The 12642-nt window shown below is 37.9% G+C and overlaps 2 protein-coding genes across 8 annotated transcripts in view; both read right to left on the reverse strand.

Annotated features, from left to right (window-relative positions):
- Positions 1-241: 241 nt before the first annotated feature.
- On the reverse strand, positions 242-5894 carry LOC122653224 (ribosomal protein L11 methyltransferase). The gene is made up of 7 exons (XM_043847176.1): positions 5436-5894; positions 5266-5349; positions 4900-5040; positions 2556-2621; positions 1964-2131; positions 1084-1392; positions 242-780 (listed from the first exon to the last, which is right to left on the reverse strand). The coding sequence occupies exons 1-7, from the start codon at positions 5721-5723 to the stop codon at positions 655-657; spliced, it is 1182 nt and encodes a 393-aa protein (XP_043703111.1). The 5' UTR covers positions 5724-5894; the 3' UTR covers positions 242-654.
- A 2033-nt stretch (positions 5895-7927) lies between these two features.
- The window catches only part of LOC122652041 (serine/threonine-protein kinase svkA), a 34251-nt gene continuing 29536 nt past the window's right edge, over positions 7928-12642 (reverse strand). For 4 of the 7 annotated variants that reach the window (XM_043845673.1, XM_043845674.1, XM_043845678.1 and 1 more), the window contains 10 exons: positions 11270-11349; positions 10973-11101; positions 10612-10894; positions 10439-10528; positions 10163-10330; positions 9952-10079; positions 9692-9833; positions 8685-8809; positions 8377-8553; positions 7928-8293 (listed from right to left, as the gene is read on the reverse strand). In XM_043845673.1, coding sequence (XP_043701608.1) covers positions 8254-8293; positions 8377-8553; positions 8685-8809; positions 9692-9833; positions 9952-10079; positions 10163-10330; positions 10439-10528; positions 10612-10894; positions 10973-11101; positions 11270-11349 — 1362 coding nt within the window. In that variant the 3' untranslated portion in view covers positions 7928-8253. Of the gene's footprint in view, positions 8294-8376; positions 8554-8684; positions 8891-9691; positions 9834-9951; positions 10080-10162; positions 10331-10438; positions 10529-10611; positions 10895-10972; positions 11102-11269; positions 11350-12642 lie in introns of those variants that run through there. The other 3 variants (XM_043845675.1, XM_043845676.1, XM_043845677.1) reach the window with 3 other exon arrangements.

The following is a 12642-nucleotide window of genomic DNA, read 5'->3' on the forward strand; positions in this document are numbered from 1 at the left end:
ATATATTTGCCGAAGATGGGATTTTAACCTTTGATGTAAAATTCAAAGAATTGAAATCTTATAATTCTGTTTGCCAAGGACTAATCATACCACTGTTCTTAAGTAGTCAATTTCCAGTTTACTACAATTTCTACATTAATCTAAGTTTGTCATTAGATCTACATCTTTGAAGATTGGATTAGTGATACACATGCAACCACTGGGAATTATTTAAAATAGTACTGAAGATACAGTTTCATGCGAGGTTAATGTTCCACTATGAGATATAAATACCATTGCAGCCCTTCTGGTTCATGACAGCTTCGGCCTAAGCTGTGCACTGAGAATCACAGGTATGTTTGGATGTAGGAATACATTTCTAATACAACCCAACAATTCTTTCGGTTGGATACATTGGTCCTGCTTGAACGAAATGCCCAGCACACCAGTAACGAGTTTCCTGTATAGTTAAAACTTGAGCTCCACTCATGTTAGATAAGTGGCATTATGTGATGTAACCAGGCCTACAAAGCTACTACAGCAACTCACAGGGCTTCAGTATTCATGGAAGGGAATAAGATGCATACCAAACATCACAATCAGCGATTGTTGATAAGTTCTTCAATGAGCAATCTCATGTCACAAGGTCTTCTATACTTGTCCACTGAACCAGGCCTAAATAACACCGTCAGTTGCACCTATACTCAATTTCTTTTTGCCACTAAGGCATACCCAACCATCCATCTCTGTCACTGATATGCTTTCCAGGAACTGGGAATAACGTAATTCAATCTGTGGAAGCTGCAATGAAAAAAATATCAAAATTAAACAGGGCTCTGATTCCAGTGTCCAATCAATTTGATTTTTTTCCAAAGATCCCCTTGGTTTAACACCACCTCCTCCCTCCCCCCCCCCCCCCCAAAAAAAAAGGATGCCATATTTATGGCCAAAAGAGATTAAAGGACGAGGGGGACCTACTTATAAAAAAAAAGACGTGCGAGCAGGGGGGGGAGATTGGCAGTGTCTAGCTGCCATCAGGTATGCCTCAAGAATATAATTTTATTACATTGGAAAATACAAATAGTACCAGCATAAGGATAATACCTGCTCAGAGATGATACCAGATATGCCAACAACAGCTCCGGGCTTGGTAAAACTAGCAATATGATCTGCCAACTCCAGCAGAGGATTTAAAAGAATATTTGCTATGACAATGTCATATTTCTCTGTTTCAGCAATAACTCCTTTTCCATGAGACACCTCTCCAAATTTTGAGGAATGAAAGGTGGTCTCACTGGGAACCAGACATAATTGCATTCTCTCAGGTTCTATGTGGTTCAAAGCTGCATTCTGGCGTGCAGATGCTATTGCCTGGGGATCTATATCAAATCCAACTGATAAAGCTGCTCCTAGCTGCAGTAGTTTGCTAATTAGGCGAGATCTTTATCTCAAGTTCAAGCTGGTCACGAACTTAAAGAGTAAAGCAACTAAAGCCCCTTCAAGGATTCAAGCCCTACTTTTCACCACTATAATACGAGATAATGGAGAGACCATCTTATTCTTCATTAGTTGACAAACTTTAAGACATTCAAACCTAGACTTGATACTTCAATCAAGCGATTAGATTACCATATCGATTTAGAAAAGAAAATATTAAAAGATCGAGATGACCAATTGAATGGCTTTGGGTTGACAACAAAAATATGGATTTAAAATGAGTTTGAAGGGGAAGTAGGATCTGTGTTTCTGAACCCATTTAGTCTTAGGTGAGTCAAGATGCATATAACCAAAGCCATTTAATAGGCAATAGCTGTTATGTTAGCCTAGTAGGTCCTACTCTCGCATTTTTGTTCAGCAATAGTTCCAAGTTTGAATAAGTGAATAACTGTTCACCTGATCTCTTGCTAGACTGAACAATGATAAGTTCAATAGATTCACTTCCACTTTTAAGTCAAGACTTAGAGTAGAACGTGGGCCATAGTACCTTCAGTGCTGCAATACCAAGAATTCCAGAACCTGTGCCATAGTCCAAGAAAACTTCTCCTCCTTTTATCAAGCTATGCAATAACAACAAACACAACTTAGTTGTCGGGTGGTCCCCTGTTCCAAATGCCAATCCTGGATTAAGAATAATATTGGTTGCTTGAACATCCTGCAGAAGAATACACAAACAGAATGACTAATGTTCTATACATCACTGAACATAAAATTAAGTTCATTTCCCTAAGCAGAAGAGTAAAATTCCAGTATGAAGGGGCCACGGGGAATAGAAAATTGCAGTAAAACAAATCACAACTTTTTATAGACACAGGAAAGAAATCCTCCCCCTCCCTCCCCCCCCCCCCCCCCCCTTTCCAAAAAAAAAAGGAAAGATATCTACTTGAGTTAACGGTATCTGATGAGGAACCGAATTCAGAAAATAAGATTGCTGAAACTTGAAAGTGAAGTGAATGAAACCAAATTTGCCACAAACAAAAGTTTCAGAATTTCCACAAGTATGAAGAAAGCAAATTTCTAGGCTAAAACTCCACAAATACATCATCTATCATTTAAACTTCTAGAAAAATAAATCATACAGGGGGAGTTCTCCACTCTGGAACAATCCAAAGACCCTCCGTTACTTTCACAGGATGAAATGATTCCTGTAACATACAAGAAACAAGTTCAAATGAAATAATTCCAGAAATTTTACAAAGAATCAATTAGCATAGATATGGCACTTGTAGATATAGCTCTAATATATCAAACAGGGAAATGGAATTATTTGTAATTTCCAAATGAATTACCATATTCTAAGGGTATAGGATGCAATGGAAGCCATGAACCAAAAACAACGTCAACAAAACAGAGAGCCAACGCCAGAAAGCCCATACAAGGGATTAATCAATTTGAACAGATCCTAGGTACAAGGCACGTATATTGACACCCCAGTCCCAGTGTCAGCTAAGAATTAGTTGATATCACTACTTTTATAGTAGTTACTGCATCAGCCGAATTAAATTACTAATAAATCAGGGCAATCATAAACATTATCTCAAGATAGAGAATGTGCAGAATTCTCCTCAAAACAATTAGTTATTGAGAACAGATGGATTTATTCAAGTAGCTCAGATATGCCTGCAGAACTGAATGAGAATGAACTGAAAATGCTTTTTCTTATCTCACTTTTGATATTTCAATACGAAAATTATAGAACAGTCAATGATTGAGTCCCCCACCCCCTTCCTTTTTTATTAATGTTTTCTATAAGATAGGGGAAGAGGGAGAAGGACGTCTAAATTCAATCACATATGTTGTTAGACCTGAAGAATTAGTTATCAAAAAAGTCATCTTTCTAGACTGAAAATTAGCAATACAGAAGCTCCATCGATGGTTCTTCCCAGGCCAAACTTATTTATGTCTTTAGAGAGCGTGGATAAAACATCTGAGGGAGTATTGATGTGAATATAGTGGGTATGTAAATGACACAAAATACCAATTTATTTAAACTCACTCGTGAAATGCTTGTACCCATATTTAATGCATCAACAAGATTGTGCAGGAAGTAAAGCATAACAGAGGATCTGGCTTCTAAATTCAAAAGTTAGACTTGGATATTTTATTAAAGAGTAATCTTAGTGTAACCAAGCATGGTTACACAAAGATGTTACCATTCTACGTGGCCCATATAAGATAAAGGATCATTATGATAGCTGATATCACTGTACGGTAAAAAAAAATTTACTTTACCATTTATGCCCCCCATAGGACAAAGAGGACCCCCTCCCCATTGAACGCCATCATGGTGACATTCTCAGCTTAACCAACCGGGGTTACATTGAGCATGACCCATTGACCCTCTTATTAAAGACATAGCAAACCTTGGGAATACAGTTCAGGATTGTTTCCCCCATACAACTATTCAACAAAGCAGAATGTATTCGGATAAAATAGGATTATGAATATAATTATACAACTAATATAGAGATATTTAAAGATTATGATCTATCCCATGAACATTTTGGAATGCCTCAGGTGTGACGAGTAAATAAAGTTGGAAAAAGGTAACTTTCATTCACATGGGAAAAAGGTGTGCCTATAGCATGTCCAAATTTCTTCTCTGGAAGGTCACCCCTTTATCAGAGACATGAATGACATGATATACATGATAAATATAGATTATCCATCTGATAGGCAATCCTATGGACAGCCTCCTGAACCCCACCACATAAGAGAACTGGTCTGTAAAGACTTCTATGCTGAATGATACAGCTAAGAAACCTATGCCTTCCAAAAAAAAAAAAATATATATATATATATATATATATACATACAAGAGCCTTTTCCTGGTTGGCTGAATATAAGGGCAAACTTTGGTGAGCTACTGGCATCCCCTCAGCACCTGAGATAGGTATTCGGTTTCTTTCAAGCCTTTGTAGCCTAGCTGTTTTGACAAACCTAAGAGAGAGATGCACATAAAATGATATCATTCTGTGCTGGTTAATGAGGTGAACTGAGTTAGGATATAGGAACCACTCCAACAAAGTGCCTAAACTGCAATGTGCTCAGACATAGGATGGCCAATGGCTAGTTTGAAATACATGTGGAGACTGAGGTTTAAGGAAAGAAAGAATTGCTGCAAGCCAGCCGTGTGACTGGTGAACATATAAAGATGCAGCCTTGACATGACTATCTCGAATTTCAATGAGATGATTTCCCTGTCAAACATTAATACAGAATGCATGAAAAGAATCTAAAAAGTGTAGTGGCTGTAGAGGTCCTTTCAGTACAATTGACAATGGAGGAACCAATGAGAAAAGAATTCACAAAACAAGAAATAAATATATCTATATTAGATAGATAAATGGTAAGATTGATAGAGTTTAAAAAATTAAAAATAAAAAACAATAGAATGCAATAGTGTGTCTGAGGCATTTTAACCTGTGATTTCTTTATCCAGTCGCATTGCTCACCCATTATGACTTCATAATTAAGCATCCCCTTCAACCCAATAGAATCAGCAGCACTTGAAATACATGAATTCACATCTTCGCATTCTATAAATATGGAACTGATGCAGGTCTGCAAAAATATCATTCCAAACCACGCTTAAACCAGAAACAGCCATCCTGTTCACTCCTTCAATGATGTGGGAGTGGAACCAGAAATAAACCTCCAACACACCACCCCCCCCCCCTCCCCACAAAACAAAGAAGATCGAAAACATTAAAATAAAACCAAAGGTAGGTTATGAAGAAGATATAAGAAGGGTCTTCAAACAAATGTAGAACATTTTGGGTTCATTACCTCGTCAATACTCTCACAACTGTTTGGTTCATCAATGCTGGTAGAACTTGCACCAAAGCATAGAAGAGCTTCGGAAAGCATATCCTGGTCAATAGGACCATTTAAACAGTTCAGACATGTGTTCTCGAAAAAGCAATAATTTGGGAAGAATCGAGTAGGAAGAAGCTCACAGCGAAATCTTTCGGGCAGCGAATGCGAACAGACAAGTAAGGAGAGGGCGAGGAGTCATAAGTCAAAGAATCCGAAGAGGTTGAAATGCTGGCGAGCATTCGATCGAGGACACGAGGCTCTCCCACTTTGCCGCCCAAGGGCAGAGTTGAGGAGAAGTGATGGAACGAAAAAAGAGGATGAAGAGAAGAGCGAGGGAGTGGCAGAGCTGACACGTAGAGGGAGTAGAAGGGAGAAGCGAGGTATTTCAACTTGAAAAGAGAATGGCGGAACGAACCCGTCAACGACATTCTCCTCCGCTTCTTCACCTGCTTTAGCTTAACGTGTTTCAGGTTCTCCAACGTTGTTGATTGAAGAATTTTTGCTTTGCTAATGCAATTCGAACTCCACCATTTCTCACTTCTTAGTTCTTACCCCTCGGTTAGACTCGGAGACTCACCAGCTACCGCAGGCAAACAACTCAGAGGGTTAATAGGCCAGGCCTGGGCGTCACTGAACATCTGTAATAAAGCTCTTTAAAGTGTGCAATTCCGGGTGGAGATTTTGACACCTGGTAGGATGGATATCCAGCGGTCCGAGTTCATCGACTTTCATTTTTTTTCTGGGGATAAATTACACTTCACTTACTTTTCAAATGAAACTCAAATCACCCCCTTTTACAGTAACAGTGTTAGTCTGCTGTTAGTTATTGGTATAAAAGGACTATTTTACACTTGTACTGAAACATTAGAATTAAATTTACAATACTACCTTTCAAAATCTATGATTGGATGTCAAGGGTAGTTTAGAGTTTTAAATTTATTTAACTGATTGACATCATCACTTAACAGCATAAAACTAACTAACTAATTTGTCATATTAGGATCTAAACCAGGGGAGATTTGAGTTTTTCCAAAAACTAGGGGATGATCTGAGTTTAGTTTGAAAACCAAGGGTGACGTATAATTTGCCCTCTTTTTTTAATCTTCTTCTCAAGTTTGACACACTTCTAATCCACCAAAAACTTTTGGGCGCCCTTTTCAATTTCAAACCATTATGCAAGGGGTCCTCTAAATCTTAGTTTGGATCTTGGATAATGAAGTTTTTTTTTTTTAATGATGATGAAGTTGAAACTATTGCGCAATTTAAGGGGAATTAAAAGGAAGAGAAGTGAAATTTTTCAATCTATTAAATTTCATTTTACTTTGCATTTAAATCCCTTGAATATGAAAAGTAAAATTAAAAAAGGAGGATTGGGTATGCCGCTAGTTTTCGATAGATTAGCAACATACACCAATCACAGGACTGAACATAGGAGAGTAAGGGGATCTTTTCCAAAAGGGGAGGAGAGAGGGTGATGTATGTTGGGCACCCTCAAAGTGTGCCCAACCTTTTCTCAATAAAAAGTATCATTACTAAATATAATAAAAAAAATTAAGTAGTTTATATAATACGAATAATGAAAATAAAATTTTTTTTTTTAGGTTTGAAAAACTACATTTCCCCTCCCTTTAATAATTGCAACCAAACGAAACCTACTATCAATTAATTATTACCAAGTAACTAATGATGTCTTACCAAAAAAAAAACTAATGATCAAAGATAAGATCAGGGCTGTGTTTGGTAAGCATTCTCACCTCTATGATAAAAACAATTATTTTTTATCATTTGAGAATGCAAGAATGTGAAATTGACATAGAATGCATACCAAACACTGCCTTAGAACTTTCTAAGATTTCAGAACGGTAATGTACACCAAACTGTTTCGCTCATTCTTGAGAACTTTCCAAGATTTCAGAACAGGAATGTACATCAAGAGCGCATTCTACTCTCAGAACACGTTCTGAGAACGCAAGATGAAGCAATTTCTGAACTACCTTGCCTCTCAACCCTTTGGCCCTTTACATCAAATATGTTTTGGTAATGCTTTACAACAAATATGTTAAGAAGAAGAAAACTAGAGGTAGAGGAAAGAAAGCAAAACAAGGTAAAAAGCTAGAGACATACTTCGACTAGAAAAATGGGAAATTTCTTTGATATTAATGATAGATATGTGCCTTAATTGGGCAATGATGTTTAGTATTCTTTCATCTGTTTTTGCCTTTAGATACGGCAGTGTAACCTGTATCGCTGGTTTGCCTCTTTGCGACCGCTGCAAGAAACATGCAAATTGGGAAGAGGATGAAGATAGTGTTTCATTCCTTACCCATCCCCTGCATTTGGTTGCCATATAGAGAAGCTCCATAGGAACCATATGGGCGTGAGAAGCCTTACTTGAACCAAACTTGTTTGCCGGTTATGTCATTTTTTGCCATTTTCTTTTAGCGGCAAATCAAGTCCAAGTCTTCAGTGGCTGACCAACCCATGGTGCTCTACCACGAAGAATCTTACACCATTAAGATCTTATTTTACTAGTAAACTACTTTTCCGCAGCAACACACATATTGTGCCCTCCACAGAGGAACATGAACAGACTATTAGTCTTCAAAAAACAAAAAAATCAGATTAAGCATGAATCAACACCAAATATTTCATTAGAAAAGAAAAACATCAATAATAGAGAATGGAACCACTGATGAATGGCATCATTGATGTTCTCTAAATATTCCTGAAAATCCGCATACACATGAATCAAGCCCAAGAGTAGGTAGATAACATGGAAGGAGAAATAAATTATAAAAAAGATGAATATAAACCTGCTTGTTATACAGCAATTCTGCTGCTGAAAAAGCAGAAGGCAAAAAAATATGGTCTTCCTGATAAACATATGTACATAAAATCAAATAAATATACAAACTGAGAACAGCAGTGTGCCGATAGTAACATCAATTCAACCTTTCCTCAAATTGGGTTGAGATCTCTTGAAACTTGACCCTGCCATCTGTGCATCATGAACTAATTTCACATTACTTCTGAACAATGTTGCGAATGAAAGACAACAAACAAAACATCTAAAATACCAACCTGGCAAGGAGAAACCTTGCAAGAGGGCTTAAATTCGGGTTCTCAGGCAGCTCTACAATTTGTTGCTTCCTTCTGTCAGTTTCTGCATTTGCATTTTCTGCTTCATTGGCAATTTTGCACTTCATAAAGATGTGGGCTGCCAGCTCCTGGAGGTCCTTCAATGAAGATTCGCTCGAACTGCAAGGTTTTTAATCTACCTATGTCATTTAAACCAGAGAGCACAAACTAAAATTGAATATATATATATATATATATATACACACATCACTAGAGGGTTCGAAAATGAGAACAACAAAGAACTTGTGAACCTTCCCAGACGCTGAAGCAACCTGCTGACAAGGATTTCACAGGAACCAGGCTTTATTTGCTCCAGATCCATAAGTGAATCTGCGACAACACGCGCACCTCTCTCTTCCAAATCATCCCCGACTGCCTACATGATATGTTCTGAAACTATAAGTGTTTCAACATCAATGCTTGAAGTAGTACAAAGGCCTGAAACCTGGCTAAATTGCTGCAAGGTTACTTGTCTTTTATACAACTTGCACAGAAATTAACACATAGTCACCCACCTTAAATTTAAATAGGAGCAGAAATTGAATAAAGGAGTCAAATAAGTATAGCTACTGCCAGGGTGGAGTCTTTAAAAAGATTTGCAGTCAATAACCAAACTCATTGCAGAAAGCACCAAACCCAGTAGCAACATATCAACAAGGTACACCTGGAATCCAAAAATATTATTGGGACAACAGCCCCTCTCACCCCAATGGAACTGATGTGCCAACATCAACATATAGCAACAAGAAGGAAAACAAAGAAACATGAGGTTCAAAAACTTGAGTAGAAATAAATCAAAAAATAGAACAAACCTTGATTAAACACCAACAGGAAAAACGAGGGTAGAAAGATTTATGGCCATAACCTAACACCCGGTAGATACACCAATCAACAAATTTCACAATCAGAAAATAATCATTTAATCATAAGGCATCAGATTACAAAATGAGTACAAGGCAAGCAATGAACTCATGGAGCACTATGAGAAGGTGAACAGAAATTCAAGAAAAGGAATGATACACCAATCAACAAATTTCACAATCAGAAAATAATCACTTAATCAAAAAGCATCAGACTACAAAATGAGTACAAGGCAAGCAATGAACTCATGGAGCACTATGAGAAGGTGAACAGAAATTCAAGAAAAGGAATGAATTTGAAGTAAGGAGCTTACCACAAAACATAAAAGACAGACAAGTAAGTTGGATATGCTAGGCAAATGATGACGCACATAAGTAATAACTTTATACAAGTTTACCTCTTTCAACGAGGGGATTAGCAAAATTGATAACGCAGGAGATGATGCGGCTGCGGCTGCAGAATTTATTTCTTTTTCATCATCACTTGCTTGATGTGATCTGGGAATTACTTTGTGTGTATCAAAGAACTCATGAGAGGGGCTGAGAGGAAATAGTGATGAATCAGAAGAAGTAATAAGCATATCTTTTCCTCTTGCATCTTCTGGCATCTAGTTAAATAATACAATCACTTGCACCCACAAACAGTAATGCCATGTACCTGGATGAAGGAGAGCTACTTGTTCCTACTGCTGTTTTACTTTCTTGTCCATCTCTATTAAGTTTGCCCAATACGAACCTTTCCCGAGCATTTGCTTTCCTGAATCCTGCTTGAATAGCAGCTTTCGCCTGAAATATATACCAAACAAAACTATTCATGAAAACAGGTAATGGTATATATGTTGTAAAATAGCACAAAGGTAATCAAAAACCTCAGCAAGATTGGTTGCGCTGTCTTCAACTGAAGCACTCGAAGATTTCTCTAAGAAACCCAGTCTTGACTTGGGGGTTCGAGGAGAATCAGAATCATCATGGTGGCCACGGAGAACTACAGTGCCACTGGAAGATTCATCTTCAAAGGAAGAATATTTGTTGCTAGACTACACAAGAAAGGATTAAGATTCCAAATGAATGTCTAGCTAAAACATAATGTATACATGAGGATCAATTAATAGAAAAGTTTCCCAATCAGCTTAATATAATCATACCAAAATACTTTGTTCACTTAACATTGTAGATGTCTGAACTCTTGGAGATCGTACAACTACAGTTCCCGATCCACTTATAGATAATTCCTGCTGTAAAATGAATAGTTCAGACACTTTCAGAAATTAAAAGGCACAAGACAAATTGATCAATACCAAAAGAAAGTAAATCTTACATCCTCATGGGAATTATCTTGTATTCCATCATCATATAGATCTCTAGCATCCTTGACCAGGGAGAATTCTGATGAATCCTGAACCACACTTCTGGGTGAAGAAAACCATTGACTACTCCTTTCTGAAGTTTTTTTTGGGGTAGCCTGACTGTACGAGACTTCTGACTTCTTTTCTTTTGCTCCAAGCACTTGAGGTGGCTTTACAGCACTGCGGATGGTTCCTGTACCCTCTGATCCACTCATGCTAAAGTCCCACCCAGCATTTCTCAGGGTTTTGACATGACTAGGGTAGATTAGAACACGTCAGTATAAAGTAAACTATAAAAGACATGAGCATTAGCAATCCAAATAAATAACAGACCTGGCTCGTGAAGGTTCTTCATCTCTTGAATCTCTGTTCACCTTTACAGTGCCAGATGAATCTCCGAAAGCCACAGGACCATTTCTAGGGGATTCTGCATCTTCCTTTATCTGGTATCTAGGCCGCTCTCTATAAAATAAACATTCAAAAATAAAAAATAAAAGAGCAGGATCCAAAATCAGCAGATAACTTCAAAGCAATCATATCCCGCATGACATAAATAGGAAAATCAAAACCTTAGTATCTTAAAGCACAATATAAGAAATTGTAGCCTGCTGAAAACATTACATAATGCACCTTATTCTTTCCAAAAGCCTGGGACTTTTTCTAGCGTTCCTGATAAAACGATGCTTTAGAAGTTCCTTGGCACTGGGCCTCTGAAATAAAGACAATAAAATGGAGAATTAGGAACCTATAGATGTTACTTGATGTTGAATGAGCTAATAACAAAGACTTCATTATCAACTGATGCAGTGGCATTATCATGGCTGGACCGCCATGACCCGATTTACAAACCCAGATCGAGGCGAAACCGACCCAAACCAAGCTTTTGGTCTAACAAGGGTTGCTAGGGATTTATTTAGTTAGTTAGGGATATTCTTGTAGTTGCAATTTATTTTATTTTCCTGATTTGTTTTAGTTTCTTAGTTTAGTAGATTTCAATTATGAGTTGGATTTCTTCTTATACATATGTCTGTACCCAACGATGGAGATTAGTGAATTGAATAAATGACTTGATTTGAGTTGTTGTTGGAGCCAAGGATTGGCAGTGGGTTTTCTCCTCTCCTTCCCTGCGATTTCTCAACCTCCCTTCTCAGGTGCTCTCTTTTATTTCTTCTGTTCTTTTTTGTTCCTCTTCTTGCTCCTTGTTTCTTCTTTATTTCATTACTCTTTGCTGGCCTGTTCAGTTCTATGCAATAGTTGCAGCCCAAAAACAATTGATCGATCTCCTTCGTCATTGATTCAATTGACCTGATATTTTGGACGTGTGACCCCTGGTATAGGCGACCCAAGCCCTCAAGTTTCAGCTCCTGAGTCCCCCACCCCTGTTGAGAGATTCAATTGGAAGTTCAAGCTGGTTCCTTGGCCACCGCCAGAACCAGTTGCAGAAGAAAATAGATCTTTATTTCGTGATCTGTTGGGGCTGCAATGCTGGCATTCAACAAGGTTATCGGTTGTGATCCTTACCTTGAAGTTTCAGCTTGAATGGATTTAGTATGAGAGATATTTCTCATTCCCAAACTGGAATTGTAAACAAGGATTGGAGTACTTTAAAAGAGGATTCAGAAAGGAGGGGCTTTTAAGGAAATAACCAAGGACCAGTCCATAGTTGTAAAAAGAAGAAAATTCTTTCTTCAACCTTATCATAACAGAACCAGCAGTAGGGCAGGATCTATTTTGATTGAGAGGGCTCCTCAATACGGACACTTATCAACCTGAAATTTCAGGTGATGGGTTGCAACTCCTAACCCTACTGAATGCAACCAGGAAAGGTAAAAAAAAATTCCTGCAACCTGTCCAGGCAGAAGGTGAAAGAATAGGCCTGAGCTTCAGTCCTATTGCATAGAACTCTAGATTTCAAAAGGGTTTCAAGCCGGGGTTTCTGCTGGGAGGACTCTAGATCCAATGTTTGAGTCTTTGAGAGGGAACGGAAAAGATATGAGAGAGAT

Source organism: Telopea speciosissima, chromosome 2 (assembly GCF_018873765.1).
Source record: "Telopea speciosissima isolate NSW1024214 ecotype Mountain lineage chromosome 2, Tspe_v1, whole genome shotgun sequence".
In the NCBI taxonomy this organism is placed as follows: domain Eukaryota; kingdom Viridiplantae; phylum Streptophyta; class Magnoliopsida; order Proteales; family Proteaceae; genus Telopea; species Telopea speciosissima.